This window comes from Monodelphis domestica, chromosome 5 (genome assembly GCF_027887165.1).
Source record: "Monodelphis domestica isolate mMonDom1 chromosome 5, mMonDom1.pri, whole genome shotgun sequence".
NCBI classification, from domain to species: domain Eukaryota; kingdom Metazoa; phylum Chordata; class Mammalia; order Didelphimorphia; family Didelphidae; genus Monodelphis; species Monodelphis domestica.
Window position 1 is genome coordinate 35,464,218 of NC_077231.1, and position 18,068 is coordinate 35,482,285.

Genomic DNA, 18,068 nt, shown 5'->3' on the forward strand with positions numbered 1-18,068 from the left:
AGTGGTTGTTTTGTGGATTCATGTAACGGAGCCTCTCCTTGCTTTACCTTTCCAACAGTTTAAGTTAATTCTTTTATTTCCTTCCTCAATGTCTCTACTAAAGTAGAATTCTCATTATCCTTCTCACCTGTTTAGAAGTCAATTCCTTTATTTCCTTCCTTAATACTTTCACTAAATAAGTATTCTCCTCCTTTTCCTTATATCACTCAAAAGCATAAACTGATACTCTTTTCAATTCTTCAGGTCCATAGTAGGCCAGTTTGGACAGTTAGTCATAAAATAATTCCTAGCTACCTTACAATTGTTTTTGGCAAATTATACTCTGATTTGTCTAAGATCCCGTTCCCTATCCAGATCAAGCTCAACATATCTTCCTCCTAGCTCAATCAGTCTATCAATAAACTGGGTGGGATTCTCAATGTTTTCTTGCTTAAGATTTTCAAATTTAGTCCATGTACCAGGCCTATCAGATCAATGCATTTCTACCCTGGCATAGTTGTAAGTAATCTTGCTCTGAATTTGGGTCCCATTTGGGATCTTCAGTTGGCCAATGAGTTGTTCTCTCTCCTTGGGCCTGATTAACATAGAATCTTGTTCCTTTCCCTTTCTGTTATCAAGACCTGGACCAAATCTTCTACATCAAATCATGTGGGATTATATGTGCAAAAAATGCTTTCAAACTTATTTATCACCACCACAGGCTCAGCTTCATATGAAGGTGTTTTTTTTTTCTTTGAATCTCTCATTTTCCTGTGGAGAAAAAGGTGTATGATGACTAATGTTTACTAAATTTCCACATCTGTTATATGAAGGGACAACTCTTATAGGGAAAAGAGCATTATTTGAATAATCTGTGGTAACTGCTGCTTGGCTCGTGTTCTGGAGTTCAATGGAGTGGGTTGTAGTGAGGCTGGTAGGGGAAGAGGGTGGGCTGATAGAATGGAGCTGGTCAGCAGGTGGGGAGACAGAGCAAAAGGATTGGGGGTGGAGTGGAGAGGAATGAGGGCTGGGGTGGGACAAGGTGGATATTAATTGGGGCAAGGCTGGGGCAGGGTAGAGAGAAAGGGGGTGGGACCAGGTACAGGGTGGAGAGGAGTAGGATGGGTGAAGTCTAGAGGGGTCACTGTAAGGTGGGTAGGAAGGAGGGTATGGAAAAGGATTGAAGTAAGGATGGTATGGGTGGGGATACTGGAGATAGGTGGGCACTGGGCAATTAGGATAGAAAGTTATATTGGGGGAAAGGGATGGGAGGAGTAGGGGATGAGTGAGATCTGACTGGGAGAGGAGCTGAGGGGTTCAAGTCCTGGTTTGGGTCACTATGAGGAGAAACCTCCTCACAGGCCAGGTGGGATGATAGAGTGTGTTTATTCCTAGATTTCACTGAAGGAGTTAAGTTAGAATGGTTTGGTTCCAAAGAAAGAATGGTTTCCTTACTGGAGGGAATGGTTGATTTATCATCATGGTATGCCCATAAGTACCAGTATTTATATCTTTGGAATCTTTGTTTTTAATGGCTAACTTCAAATCTTTTAAGACCTTGAAGTCAAAAGAGCCATATTTTGGCCAGGTAAAAGATGTCTATCCATGACTTACAAAGCTTTCTAGCTGCTTTCTTTGTCATCCAATTCTCCTTAGGCAGATTGGAATCACTTCAGGAATTTAGAAATTTATGTAGGAGTGAATCAGGAGGAATAGTTCCTGATTTCCCATGATATGTTCCATTGTTTCCCATATTGTCTAGTCTGCATGTCCTATTTAAGCTAGTTTGAATATTGCTAAATGATCAGCTTAAACAATGAAAAGTTCCTAAAACATAAAAAAATGGAGACACAAAGTTCTTCAATGTTATTTTGGAAGGCAATAAGAAGAGGTTCAAAACAAAAATCTAATGTAAGGAAATAGTAATTGTAGCACAGAAATAGTATCAATAATGAATGTATATTTAGTGTAATAATTGTTGTCATTAATAATAACACCATGCATTTATTATAATTAGTGATGGTGTTATTAATAATTAATAATATGCATTTGCTATCATTATTGTTATTAATAATTGACAACCATAAACAACAAGTATAATAATCAATAATAACCATTAGTAATTAATATTAATGATGAATAATAGTTATTGAAAATTAATAATTATTGTTATTGATAGTATCATTAATACTATTGTGTTCCAAAATTATTCCTTAATATTGCATATAATTAATTTGATTTAATTTTTTGTTCAATTTTAGAAATTTTATTGTAATTTAAATTCAATATTATTAATATTTCCTATTAATAATACTTTCATTTAAATTTTTCAATTTAATAGCATTATTTTAGATCACTAATAGTAGCAGCAAAGGAATTCTTTTTATTTTCCTGCAGTTTTAATTCTTGACAGTAAGTGGCAGTATAAATGCATGTAAAGTGAAAGGCACCTGTGGGTAGACCTATCTAATCAAGCAGTCAGATAAAGAGAAGGCAAAAAAAAATGTAGCTTTTAATATGCTAAAGAAGGCAGGCAGTCTACAAGCAAAGCTTGAATACTTTAGAAATGCTAAAGAAGGCAAGCAGTTTGCTAGGAAAGTTTGAGGGTGGGGGGGGAGAGAAGTTCAAAAAGCAGTCTGAAGAAACATGTTAAGGAGGTGAACAACCACATGTGTTTAAAGTTGGGAGGACAGGGAGCTCCTAAACCTTGTCCACAGCCTGGAAGGACCCGTCAGGATTAATTTAATGGGTGTTTCTGAGCATGTCCCTGCCCCAGAGGCCCAGCAGGTGTGGCACACAGGAAAAGTCCGGTTCTGTTTTGAGCAAAAAGTGTCTCTTACCTTCTCTACTGCCCCAGGGTGCCCCTAACCCTAATCCACAGCATTAATGTGAGAGGTGTCTCCTCATTCAGTGCAGTGCCTGGCTGGGAAAGTGGCAGTACAGCCAGAGATTTCATGTGCCCCTGGAAGTCAGGGGTCAGGGCTGGGGTGAGTTTATGTGCTCTGACCAGGACTTTATTCATGCACTAAAACTGGCGGGGGTGGGGTAACACATGAGAGGGTTTTCTCACCAATCCATCTGAAGAGGTGCTTAGATGATTCTGTTTCTCTTTCTCAGCATGTTTCCATCTGTGCAGACAGGCAGCAGCTACTTCTATCTTTAAACATAACTAAGCACTAACTCAAAACTTCTCTCAGAAGAAAAGTAAAGGTTCATTTCTAAACCAATGCGGTTGCCATTCTGTAAGAATTAAATAATATTTCTATCCAGATATATATTTTATAAAGCTTATTGGAAGGGTAGACAAATGTTCCTATAAGTAACCTGACCACATGGTGCCTAGCCTGCCAGTCTCTTTCCTTCCTCACCCCCACCCCCTGCCCACCTGCTTCCTCTGTTCACTTCTTGGTTCTTCCCCTATTCTCTCCAAATTTTCTTCTTTATTGATGCACACATGTTGACTGACTCAAACTGCGCTATCTCAGGAATGTTTGATGAACAGGCTACTCAGAAAGGGAAGGGGATAAAACTTCCTTGACACAGAAGTAACTGGAGAACTGAGATGTAATCGATTATGAGATTTAGCATAAAGAATTTCTTCAGGAAGGTACACAGACTCACATAATCTCTACCAATTTACCCTCCAAGAAATTATAAAATAACACCTCAAAATGAATTTTGGAGCAGTAAAACCCACACAAAAGATGGAGTAAAATAATTTTTGTGGCCAAAACAACTTAGAAGGTGAACATGAAATATCTATTACCCGAGGATAGAAGTAGAGCTCAAAGCAGCACTGCCAAAGCAGATCCCACTGTGACAATGAGCCCTTGGTGCCAATGAAGCTGTATCAAAGGCTTCCAGAGCTCTTAGCCACAAACCATAAGGAGGATCAAACAACTACTCAGAAAGAGATTAGAGGGGTGCCTTTTTTTGGCTCTGGATGCAAGACTCTTGTTGCATTCCCCATACACAAATCCCGGTAGCAGCACCAAGGAATCTTCTCAGGATGAGAAGGAACATTAGCACATACCAGTGCTTATGGGAACAGGGGAGCAGGGGACCTTGATCACAGTTCTAAGAGGGGAAAGAGTGCTTACAGTTACAAAGCAGAGGCCTGGAGAGTATTAAACACACTTGTTCTTATATCATATCACCTTGAAATAACTGAAAGTAGATAGATCCCTAGAGCCAACTCTGAAGGAAGTTGCACAAAGAATCTGAAACTTGCAATAGAGCTCCCTTCACCACAGAAACAGAGCCCATCTTTAACAGTTTTTTTAAGTTAAAAGAAAAAAATGCTGGAAAACAAGAAAACACAATAAAAAGGAAACAACATATAAAGTTATTTTGGTATCAGGGAAGACCAAAACACAAACTCAGAAGAAGACAGCAGTCAATATTGTTATATCCAAAGCCTCTAAGAAAAATGAGAATTGTTCTCAAGCCCAAAATGAATTAATAGAGGAGCTCAAAAAATATTTTTAAATGAAGAAAAAAATGAGAAGAGAAATAAGAGTAATACAGGAAAATCATGATAAAACAGCCAATAGTTTGGCAAAGTAAGAACAAAAGAATACCAAAGTAATTAATACCTTAAAAAAACAGAATCAGCCAATTGGTCAAAGAGACACAAAAATCCAGTGAAGAGAACTTTAAAAATAGAATTGGCTAAATGGAAAAAGATATACTAAAAAGTACTGAAGAGAAGAACTTTTTAAAAGACCGAATTGGTCATATGGAAAAGAGGTACACAAATTCATTGAAGAAAAAGACTTTTTAAAAAGTATAATCAACAAAATGGAAAAGATTACAAAAGTTCACTCAAGAAAATCATTAGAATTAGGCAAGTGGAAAATGAATGACTCCAGAGATATCAAGAATCCATCAAAGTCAAAAGAATGAAAAGAAGAAAAAGTCATTGGAAAAACAACTGACCTAGAAAATAAACACAGGAAAAATAATCTAAGAATTATTGGACCACCTGAAAGCTATGATAAAAAAGAGCATAGACATCATCTTTCAAGAAATTAACAGGGAAAACTGCTCTGATATTCTAGAACCAGAGGATAAAGTAAAAATTGAAAGAATCCACCTCTCATCACCTAAAAGAGATCTCAAAATGATAATTCCCAAGAATATTATAACCAAGTTCCCAATCTCCCAGATCAAGAAGAAATTATTGCAAGCAGCCTAAAAAAGAAACAATTCAAATATTGTCTAGTCACAGTCAGAATAACACCACATTTAACAGCTTCTACAACAAAGAATTGGAGGTCCTAAAATGAGATATTCTAGCTAGCAAAGGACCTAGAACTTTCAAGAATCACTTACCCAGGAAAACAGTGTAATCCTTTGTGGGGGAGAGGGGGAATGAGTATTCATTGAAATAGAGGACTTTCAAACTTTCTTGATGAAAAAAACCAGAACTGAATGAAAAAATTTAACTCTCAAATACAAGATGCAAGAAAATAATTAGGAAGGAAAGAGAAATAAAAAGATATTCAATAAAGCAAAACTGTCTACATCCCTACATGGAAAAACGATTCTTGTAACTTCTAAGAACTTTGTCATTATTAGGGCAGTTAGAAGGGGTATACATAAAGGGCAAGAGTGATATGAATATAATGGAATGGAGGAAAGAGAAAGAGGAATGCATTGAGAAGATAGAGAAGGGAAAAATAGAATGGGATAAATTATCATACATAAAAGAGGCATTAAAGAGCTTTTACAGTAGAGGGGCAAGTTGGGAGAGGTGGGGAAGAGAGCATTTGAATCTTGCTCTCATCAGAATTGGCTCAAAGAGGGAAAAATATTCAAGTGGGTTTAGAAATCTGTTTCCCTACAGGAAAGTAGGAGAGGAAGGAGATAAGAGGAGCCAATGGGGCTGATAGAAAAGAGGGCAAATTGGGGATGTGTTGGTCAGAAACTAAATGGGGAAATTGATGGAGAGTAATATACAGTAATCATAATGGTGCAAATAAATTTTATAAGTCTCTTAAATATATAAATGAATGAAATGTATAAGAATATAAGTCATTCCCCAATTGATAAATGTCAAAGGACATGAACCAGCAGTTCTCAAAATAATTAAAACCATAGTCATGCAAAATGCTCACTATTAATCAGAGAAATGCAAATTAAAACAACTCTGAGATACCATCCCACACCTATCTGTTTGGCTCTTATGACAGAATAGGAAAATGGCAAAACTTGGAGGGGATGTGGAAAAATTGAGAAACTAATGCATTGTTGAGGGAGTTGTGAACTGATTTAACCATTCTGGGAAGCAATTTGGACCAATGCCCAAAAGGCTATAAAGCAATACATACTATTTGACCCAGTAACATCATTATTAGGTTTGTATTCTAAGAGATAAAAAAGAAAAGGGGAAGTTCTAAATACAAGGACTAAAGGACTAAATGCAAAAATATTTAAAGAAAATTTTTTTTTCAGGGGCAAAGAATTTGGAAAGTGAGGGGACATTTATCAATTGGAGAATGACTAAGTTATATGATTGTAATGGAATATTATTGTGTTATAAAAATATTGAGCAGGAAGAACTCAAAAAAGCCTGGAAAGACTTACATGAACTGAAGCAAATTGTAATAAGCAGAATGGAAGAACATTATGCACAGTGACAAGATTACTGTACAATGAACAACTGTGAATAGCTATTTTCAGCAATATAAATCCCCCCCCCCAAATCCCAAAAGACTCAGAATAAAAAATACCATCTGCTTCCAGAGAAATAACTGATAGAATCTTAATTCAGAGCAAAGCAAATGTTTTTTCACTTTCTTTTTTGGTTTGTTTCCTTTACAAAAAAATTAATAGGGAAAAATGCAGATAAATAAAGAACTTGTCTCCCTGCTGCCCCAGCCTGGAGAGGAAAGTTTGTTTTGGGGGCCAAAAAGGGGTACAAATTAATATTAACCTTCCATAGCAAGTAAAGCAGGAAAGAATCTCAAATTGATTTAAATTAATCTCAGTGTATAATTTGCCAATTATGGTTTTAAATTCTCTTTTCATGTGTTCAGCTTGGCCTGAGCTCTGGGAATGGTAGGGTGTATGGAATTTAGGAATTATTCCCAAATAAAACTAAATCTCTGGTAAAACAGAATCTGTAAAATGAGTGCCTTTATCTGAATCAACAAATGCTTGTGGGCCAAATCCAGGAACAATCTCCTTCAGAAGCATTTTAACAATGAAGGGTATTAGTGACACAAGAATCAGGAAAGAATTCTATCTACTCAATAAATTGTCCAGCCATAACAAGCCAGATTTTATAATTACTATCTTGAGGCATACTGATAAAATCAATTATAAGTATTCAAAAGGAGTGTTAGCTAGGAGTCACTCACCAAAAACCTATTGGGTTATTATATATGTCTGATAGGTAAGACAAGATCCACAAAGGGTAGCTATATTGATAACACCTAGAGCTACCCAGACTCTTTTCAACTAATCCATAATCTCCTAAGTACCAAAGTGGACACTCTTGGGAACAAATAGGCATATTTGGTAGTAGAAACTTTAGAATCAAAGCATTTCTGCTCCAACATAGGACATAGACATTTTTAGATCAAAGACTGGCTAGATTTGAAGTGACTTTGTTGGGAAATGAGAATATTACTCTTGAACATTGTATAGTACTTAATCATGCAACTTTGCTTTTTGATTTATCATTCTCAGGAAAACCATTACATAATTGTACATCCATAGTGTACAACATGACTGAGATCTCTGATTTTCCCTTTAAACAATTCTGATTTACATTGACTGTTCCTCTTATATGAAAGAAGGTACAAATTACAAGGATAGGGAGAAGGAGCTGAAGCAGTCACAGAGATTTCTGAAATGTCAGAACTATCAGATGGGACTTTCTTGGACTGAGATTAGAATCAAGGTCAGAATGGGAAATGTCAGAAAGGGATTTCACAGAATAAATTGGCAAGATTGGGTAAGTAGATAAGGGAAGAGAACTTTTTGGAAAGAAAGGGATTAAATACAGGTCAGTAGTTTGGGGCCTAAGCTGAGGAGTTAGAAGGGAGTAGAATCAGAAGAGCAGATAGTAAGATCAAGGAACAGGTGTGTTTGGGGAAGGAAATGAAGAGATGAGTCTAGGGAGTGTTTTGGATAGAAGATTGAATTTTGGTGGAGGGATCTATTAATCCTTTCCATAAATTTCAATATTTCAATTCTTTGAAGTTCATGACCTCTATAGCTAGCCTCAAAAGTTTTTTCGATTTCTTAAAATCCAAAGAGCCATATTGGAACCCAAAAGATCTCCCAACTAAAGTGGTCTTTGTCCAAAACCACTTATCATAGAATATGACTGCTTGCTCCTTTGTCATTCCTGGTTCTATAGGAAGTTCTATCATCCCAAGAGAGGAGGAGCTTTTCTAAAGTTGTACCTTCTGGTGTGCTGTTCTTTCTTCCTGTTACTTCCATTATTTTATTTTTATTTTTTTGCTTTAAAAGAGCTTATAAGGCTATACTTTATTCAATCAAACAAATGCTTTTTAAAATACTCAATAACCACTAAGCACAATGGGATTTTCTATTCCAAGTGTAATGGTTTCACTTTCCTTGATGTGAAGAAAATGGTCTCCTCTTTTCCCCATTTATCATTCTGCCATCTTCCTTGAATGCTCTTTGCTTTGTAATTTGGCCAGTCATTCTTTAAGCTGGTTTTTACCCTCCACATCTTCGTGAGATGCTGCTGTTCATGACCATTCATCATTTTTCTTTATAAAATTTATTTTATTTTTTAAATTTGGAAATTTTTATTTAAGTAATTAATTTAGAAGATTTTCCCATGGTTACAAGATTCATGTTCTTTCCCTCCCCTGCCCCACCCCTTCCCATAGCCCATGAGCAGTTCCACTGGGTTTTACATGTGTCATTGATCAAGACCTATTTGCATATTATTGATATTTGCACTAGGGTGACATTATTCTTTAAAAACAATTTTTCTTCTTGAATTACAGACTCTGGGAATTCCCCCTTCCCCTTTTAAAAGGGCTTTAGTTTTTTTACAAGAATCCCTCCAGAGGGGTTATGAAGTTCATTATGACTATCTATCCACAGACATGAAACTTGGTTTATTTACTTAAGTAGAATACAGGTTTCCCTATCAGTATACCCTTACTGATGGTTCAAAAATGTATGTGTCTGTGTGGATTTCAACTCTTTGGCTTCAGAGCTGGTGCTAAACTGGTCTGTCTACCAATAAGGAAAAAAAAAGAAAACAGAGGTGGAGTAATGTCAGGAACATGTCAGGGTCTGTCAATATGAAAACAGTTTTTATTCAATAGCCCTTATATTCTACAAATGAATTCAAAGACCCCTGCATCTCCAACTATAGGTGTGGCTGCTAATGAATTCTAGTCTCTATCTCTGGGGTATCTAGTTAGTGAAGTAATGGGAAACAAGAAAAGAAGATTAAAACCCGAAGACTGTCTCTCCTTTACTCCTTTATCTATTATTATTATTTACAAATTAGAGTTAGAGATAGGGTATTTTCCTTTTTTGCTCTACTTACATTTCTCCTTTTTATCTTCTAACCAAAAAACAAACAAACAAACAAACACAATTCAGCACCAAGTTGTTATTCACAGGCACACATGTACCTGGAAGGACAAATTTTCAACTATACCCTTATAAGGGCTATACTTCAAAACTACTTTTTTTGGGGGAGACTTTCTTCTTCTGGGCAAATCACAAACACACACATATACACATACTCTCAGAGAAGGACCCTCCCTCAAGAAATACTTGAGAGTATCACTTTCCCAAAGGGGGGAAAAACCTTATTAATTTTTTGGGAACCTGTTTTCTAAAATGCCTTTCACTTTACTAGTATTTCTCTCTCCCTCCTCTCCTCTAAAAATAGTTCTGTTCTGGAATTGTTCATGCCCTCTTATAAGAACTACAGACACAAAAATGATACATCTTACCCAAAACTGCAGTGATAAGTTTCAGTTGTTACCCCATAGAAAAATCATTCCTTGTGAAAAATATTCCAAACCTGGACCCCAAAAGTTTTCACTCTTGGAGTGAAATTTCTGGCAGGCAAAAGGAGGAATTCAGCATCTCCTTAAGGTTGCCAAACTATAATGAATGAAATTTTCAAGAGACCTGGTCAAATGATTCTCTCAGTAATCAAAGGACTCCCCCAGAACAGATCTCTAAATACAATACTGTTTAAGATCTGGTACTGCAAGGCCACCATCCATCACATTTTTTTCTATTAGTTCCCTGAACATTCTTGATCTTTTGTTCTTCCAGATGAATTTTGTTTTTATTTTTTTCTAGTTCTATAAAATAGATTTTTGGTAGTTTGATAGGTAGAAAACAGAATAAATAAATTAATTAAGGTAGGATTGTCATTTTTACTATATGAGCTTGTCCTACCCTGGAGTAATTGATGTTTTTACTATTGTTTAGATATAGTTTTATTTGTGTGAAAAGTGTTTTGTAAATTGGGGCATTAATGCTTTGCTGGTGGAGTTTTAAATTGATCCAGCCATTCTGGATGGCAATTTGAAACTATGCCCAAAGGGTGCTAAAAGACTGTCTGCCTTTTGATCCAGCCATACCACTGAGTTTATACCCCCAAAGTGATAATAAGGAAAGATTTGTACAAAAATATTTGTAACCGCACTCTTTGTGGTGGCAAAAAATTAGAAAATGAGGGGATGCTCTCAAATTGTTGTATCTGTTGGTGATGGAATTCTATTGTGCTGAAAGGAATAATGAACTGGAGGAATTTCATGTGAACTGGAATGACCTCCAGGAATTGATGCAGAGTGAAAGGAGCAGAACCAGAAGAATCTTATATATACAAAGAGTGATACATTGTGGCACAATTGAATGTAATGTACTTCTCTACTGACAGCAATGCAATAATCCAAGACAATTCTGAAGGACTTATGAGAAAGAATGCTATTCACATCCAGAGAAAGAACTGTGGAAGTATAAACACAGAAGAAAAACAACTGTTTGATCACATGGGTCGATGGGGATTGTGTGGGGATGTAGACTCTTAAGCGATCACCCTAATGCAAATCTTAATAATATGGAAATAGGTCTTGTAAAGACATACATGTAAAACCCAGTGGAATTGCTCGTTGGCTATAGGAGAGTGAAAGGAGGGGAGGGAAAGAACATGAATCATGTAACCATGGAAAAATATTCTAAATTAATTAATTAAATAAAAATTTCCAATTTGGAAAAAAAAAGTGTTTTGTTGTTTTGTTCATATAATTCCTGTGTTTGTCTTCGCTTGATAAATTCCCCCAAATTTTATATTATCTAGAGTGATTTTAGATGGAGTTTCTCATTCTAGCTCTTGCTGATTTTTGTTGTAAATATGTAGAAATGCTGATGATTTTAAATGAATACTAATTATTTTGAGTAAAGGCCCTTTTATTCCTCTGCTTTCTAGTGTTTTCAGTAGGAATAGGTGTAGTTTGTCAAAGGCTTCTTCTGCATCTATTGAGATAATTGTGATTTCTGTTAGTTTGATTATTGATATGGTCAATTATGTGGATGGTTTTCCTAATATTAAACCAGCCTTGCATTCCTGGCATAAATCCCACCTGGTCATAGTGAATAATACCTGTGCTAAGTTGCTATAGTCTCTTTGCAAGTATTTTAAGATTTTTGCATCTATATTAATTAATGAGATTGGTCTGTAATTTTCTTTCTTTGTTTTTGGTCTTCCTGACTTGGGTATTGGTACCATATTTGTGTCATAAAAGGAATTTCTTAAGTTTCTTTACTTATTTTGTCAAATAATTTGATTAGTATTGGGATTAGTTGTTCTTTAAATGTTTGATAGAATTCATTTGTGACTCCTTCTGGTCCTGGGGATTTTTTCTTAGGAAGTTCCTTGATGGCTTGTTCAATTTCTTTTTTTCTGAGATGGGATTATTTAAGTATTCTATTTCCTCTTTTGTTAATCTATGAAATTTATATATTTTTTAATATATTCACCCATTTCACCTAAATTGTCATATTTATTGCCATATAATTGAGTAAAATAGTTCTTAATAATAATAAAATTACCTTAATTTTCTCTTCATTAGAGATGAGATTACTCTTTTCATCTTTGATACTGTTCATTTGATTATCTTCTTTCATTTTTAAAAATGAGATTAACTGGTACTTTATCTAATTCATTTGTTTTTTCAAAGTACCAGCTCCTAGTTTTATTTATTAGTTCAAATACATTCAAAAGAGAAGAGATAAGAGGAATTCTATTTAAAATAAGTACAAGCAATTTAAAATACTTTGGAGTCTATCTGCTTAAAATAATTACAGACAACATAAAATACTTGAGAGACCATCTGCCTGGACAAATCTAAGAACTATTAATATGGAAGTGTCTAAAGACTTCCAAATCACTTTCCTTCCTTCTTCACTGAGTTTAATATCTGGCTCACAATTTTTCTTTCTCCTCCCCAGTTCCTGCCCTCAAATTATACGACTTCAACATACATACTGATTCTTCCTTATAAAACCCTACTTTTCATCCCTACCTCCAGTCCTTTGACTCTTCAGTTCTCTCCTAGTCCATCTACCCTATACTAGCCACTCTCTCCTCTTCTCCCCATCTTTGCCTTTTGTTGAACCAATTCAGCTCTATACTGTGTGCCTTTCTGTTCTGCTTTAGTTTGTATAAGTCTTTCCAGGTTTTTTTGTCATTCTTTTTGCTTGTTATTTCTTATAGCATAACAGTATTCTTAGTGACTTTTGTGTCCCAGCTCTTTCATATCCCCTTCAAGTTTTGTCATTTTCCTTTTCTGTCATAGTAGCCAATCTTATTAGAGCAGGGCATTACTTCAAAGTTGTTTTAATTTGCATTTCTCTAACTAATAGTGATTAAAATAATTTTTGTATGCTTATAGAGAGCTTTAATTACTATGCCTGAAATCTCCTTGTTTGTATCTTTTGACCATTTATCAATTGAGGAATGACTTGTTTTCTTATACATTTGACTCATTTCTCTATGTATTTGAGAAATGAGACCTTTATTAGAGAGTTTTATAAAATATTTTCACACCATTATAATGACTGTTTATTACTTTCCTTCCTATTTCCTCCTCTTGTGGTTTCTGACTTCCTTCTCCCTAATTTTTCCTCTTTTCTATCAGCTCCACCCCCTTCTCTTATCCCCGTTCCCTCCTATTTTCCTGTAGAATAAGATTTCTAAACATAATTTATTGTTTATTTTCTTCCTTCACTGAACCAATTCTGAAGAGAGTAAAGTCCACATGCTCTCTTCCCCTTCTCTCCCATCTTCCCTTTCACCATGAATACTCTTTCATGCCTCTTTTATGTGTAAAGTTAACTCTATTCTATTTTTCCCTTTCCCTCCTCTCAATGCATTTTTATCATGCCTTAATTTTTGTTTTTTTATATCCCATCATATTCAACTTACACCTTTACCCTCAGACTTACATGTATATCTCCTAACTCCCCTATTTTTTTTAATTCTTACCTTAAAGCATCTTGGAACTGTGTATTGGTTCCAAGGCAGAAGAGTGGTAAGGACCAAGCAATGGGGGTTAAATTACTTGCCCAGGGTCACACAGCTAGGAAGTGTCTGAGGCCAGATTTGAACCTGGGACCTCCCATCTCTAGGCCTGGCTCTCAATCCACTGAGGTACCCAACTGCCCCCCCCAACTGCCCTAATATTGATAGTTTTTTGGTGTTACAAGAATAATTTCCCCATGTATGAATGTAGTTTAACCTTATTGAATGTCTTTTGATTTCTCTTTCCTGTTTACCTTTTATAATTCTCTTGAGTTTTGTATTTGAGAGTCAAATTTTCCATTCAGCTCTGGTCTTTTCATTAGGAATGTTTGAAACTCCTTTATTTCATTGAATATCCATCCCTGAAGAATTATGTTAAGTTTTGCAGGGAAGTGATTCTTGGCTTAAATCCTAGCTACTTGCCCTTTGGACTTTTATTTTTTATTTATTTTTAAAAATTTATTATAAAATTTTATTTATTCATTTATTATTTATTTATTCCAGGCCCTCTAATCCTTTAACATAGAAGCTAAGTCTTGTGTTATTTTAACTGTTGGTTCCATGATATTGGAATTGAAATTTAATTCTTTTTGCCTGCTTGCAATATTTTCTCCTTGTCCATGGAGTTTGGGATTTGGCAATAATATTTCTGGGAGTTATTCTCATGTATCTCTTTCAGGAGGTGATCAGTGGATTCTTTCCATTTCTGTTTTGTCCTTAGGTTCTAGAACATCAGGAAAATTATCCTTAATAATTCCTTAAAAGAAGAAAGAAAGATAAGCTCTTTTTAAAAATCATGTTCTTTCAGATAATCCAATTATTCTTAAATTATCTCTCTTGGATTTATTTTCCAGGTCAGTTGTTTTTCCCCATGAAATATTTAATATTTTCTTCCATTTTTTTCATTCTTTTGACTTTGTTTATTTATCTTTCATGTAGTCATTAGTTTCTTTTTTTTTCCTTTTAATCCTATTTTTTTTAATTTTATAGTATTTTATTTGATCATTTCCATGCATTTTTCATTAAAGACAAAGATCATTTTCTTTTCCTCCCTCCCACCCCCCGTGGCCGACGTGTGATTCCACTGGTATCATATGTGTTCTTGGTAGTCATTAGTTTCTACTTGCCCAATTCTAATTTTCAAGACACAATTTTCTTGAGTGAGCTTTTGTACATCCTCTCCCATTTGACCCATTCTACTTTTTAAAGAGCTCTTTTTTCTCAGTGAATTTTGGTACCGCTTTTCCTTATGGACAATGCTGCCTTTTAAAGAGTTCTCTTCAGTGGATTGTTGTGCCTATTTTACCAATTGGCTTATTCTATTTTTTATGGTATTCAGTATTTTTTGTACCTCCTTTACCAAGCTTTTCCTTTTTCATGATTTTCCTGTATCATTCTCATTTTGTTTCCCAATTTTTCTTCTTCCTCTCTCATCTGATTTTTAAGATCCTTTTTTAAACTCCATTAATTCTTTGTGGGCTTGAGAGCAATTCATATTTTTTGAAGGCTTTGGGATGCAGCAATATTGACTTTATTGTCTTCTTCTGAGTTTGAGTCCACCCTGTCACCAAAATAACTTTCTATATCAATTTTCTTTTTCTTTTTGTTGTTGTTGTTTGCTCATTTTCCTGCCTTTATCTTTTCTTTTTTACTTAAAAACCTATTAAGGTTGGGCTCTATAACAATTGTGAAGGGAGTATTATTCCAAGCTTCAAGTTCTTTGTGTAGCTGCCTTCAAAGTTGGCACTTGGGATCTATTTGCTCTCAGTTCTTCCAAAGTGGTATGATGTAAGGAGAAGTCTTTACTATTCACCTGGACTGTGCTATTATCTGTGAGTAACCCTAAGCACTCTTTTCCCCCTTGGAACTGTGACCAGGGTTCCCTGCTCCCTTGTAGCCACAGGAACTTTTATGTGCTAATGCTCTTTCTCCCCCAGAGACTGTGCACTAGGAGTGCTTCTTGGATCTGCATATGAGCAGTGCAACAGGAGTCTTGTACCCAGAATCAGCAACAGGGCACTTGTAATCTCCTTCTGAGCAATTGTCCAACCCCCCCCTCCAAGCCCCTTGCCGTCTGTGGCTAACAGTTCTTTGAAGCCTTTGCTGCTGCTTCAACTGCACCAAGGACCCATTGCCACAGTGAGGCCTACCTTGGCAATGCTGATTTGGGCTCTATTTCCATTGTGATGTATTAATTGATCTTTCATGCTGGTCTGATAAATTATTTGGGGCTGAGAAATTATTTCATACTGTCTTTTTCTTGGTTATCCTGCTTCAGAATTCATTTTGAAGTGGTTCAGTGGATTGAAAGTCTGGTACAGAGACCAGAAGCCCTGGGTTCAAATCTGGCCTCAGTCACTTCCTAGCTGTGTGATCCTGGGCAAGTCATTTAACCCCCATTACCTTGCCCTTACTGATCTTCTACCTTGGAACCAATATTGATTCTAAGACAGAAGTAAGGTTATTTTTTTTAAGAATTCATTTTGAGGTATTATATCATAAATATTTAGAGGCTAATTTGGTAGGAATTAGATAGGTCCATATACCTTCTTTGCTGTCATGGCTTTGCCCCCTCTTTTATGTGAGATAATCTGGAATTTATCACCTCTCTATGAGGAAGCCCACTTCATAGCACATACATCATCAGTCCTTTGGAATTGTGGTTGGTCATTACACTAATCAGTTCTTCAGAGTCAGAACTCTGCCAATATCTAAATGTGTGACTGAAGGCAAAACATAACCTTTCTGGGCCAAAATTTCTTCATCTACAAAATAAGAGGTTGAATTAGATGACTTCTAATTTTTTTCCTTTTCATTTATATACTATTCTGTGATAATTTGACTAAGCATTTTAAAATTAATAAATATTTCATTCTCTCTCCCCCTTCTTCTACTCTCCATATTAAGAACAAAGAAAGAAAAGTAAAATATCCATCTCTGTCAGAAAGTGGGTAGCAGAATTCAATCCTCTGGAATTGTGTGGCTAATCATTGCATTGACCAATTTTTCAAAGTTGTTTGTTTTTGCAATGTAATAAAAATTGTTCTCTAGTTCCTGCTTATTTTACTAATTTTATTTACTTAACTTTATTAAAAGGCTCTAGTGGAATATGGATGTTTTAAAAAAAATTTGTATTGGTTCCAAGACAGAAGAGTGGTAAGGTCAAGACAACTGGGGTCAAATGACTTGCCCAGCGTCACACAGTTAGGAAGTGTCTAAAACTGGATTTGAACCCAGTTCCTCCCATCTAAATTTTTGGATCTCTATCCATTGAGCAACCTAGCTGCCCTAAAGATGAAATATTTTTTATTTATTTTTCTGAAAACTTGAAAACAAGATGTTGCCAATTTGTCTTTTTTAAGTTTTTATTGGTTTACAATTATCTCTTTCTGCTACTGTAGGAAATGAGAGCACAACTTGATAGCATAATGCAGCAAGTAAATCGAATTATAAATCGTTACCCAGGGGATATTGAGCTGGATGCATTCAGAAAAATGGAAGCCTCAAGGGAAAGAAGTTTAAGACAATATCGAGCTCAAATATTGGAACAAATATACCAGGCTTTGCAGGCTGCTGATACTAAGGAAAGAATACTAACTGAACTTCTACTCTGGTTGGAAGAGTGGCGTAAGTTTACAGAGCTGTTTCAGAAATAAACCACAGATCTAATAAAGCATAAAGACTAGAATAGGTTGAATGAACTAGTATTATTTAGTGTCAGAAGAAGTTATGGAATAATATATTGAAAATTATAAATGATGACTATTTCCCATGCTAATAAGGATAAAACAAACTATAGAAAATGAGTTAAAACTGTAAGAGGCATTTGGATTAATTGTAAGGTGAAATTTTTGTGTGAAAAGAGTATGATTACTACATTAAAACTATAATTAAAGATTTTTAAAGATTTGGCCAGGATGGAATAGATACTACTATTGAGGGACTCTTCCTAGAATCCAGGGAATACTCCAAATTGATTTGATTTAGCAATCCCAAGACCTTTTTCAAATCTGATTCTCAGTTCTAGAAAGGAGTACTCACCTTTTTCCATCTGTCTCTTTCCTCTATTCCATCTTTTTATACATGGGAAAGTCTCAGGATGGAAGTTAACTCATAATACCCATGACCCTTTTCAAATGACCTTGTAATATTGCCAATCAACAAGATAAAACACTTTCTCCTTGAAGGTCTCTGACCCTTTTATTTTTATTCTTCTCAAGATGCCATTTTGTCTCAGGCATTGATCAATGAAGAAGATGAAGAAGACTACTTCAAGTGGATAGCAAGCATGGAAAATTTGCCGAATACCCTCAGTAATGCTGAGGTCAATATCAATTCACTGATTGCCTTAGGCATTCTTTTCTTAAAAGACAAGAAAAGACAAAAGAAAAGATTAAGTAAGTGCTTCAAGCAGTAGAAATTATGTAATATGATTTGATTTTTTGTCTCTTAATTTGTGTGTTATATGATGGTGCCCAAATTAGTTTTAAACTCTAAAATTGGACTGTCTAGTGAATTTCAACTGTATCTTAATTGAAGAGAA

The 18,068-nt window shown here is 35.4% G+C and overlaps 1 protein-coding gene across 1 annotated transcript in view; it reads left to right on the forward strand.

Annotated features, from left to right (window-relative positions):
* LOC103096772 (mucin-12-like) overlaps positions 1-18,068 on the forward strand; it is a 238,391-nt gene that overhangs the window by 21,946 nt on the left and 198,377 nt on the right. The window contains exons 2-3 of the mRNA XM_056800624.1: positions 16,927-17,152; positions 17,746-17,922. Of these exons, the coding sequence (XP_056656602.1) occupies positions 16,927-17,152; positions 17,746-17,922 (403 nt within the window). The remainder of the gene's footprint in view (positions 1-16,926; positions 17,153-17,745; positions 17,923-18,068) is intronic.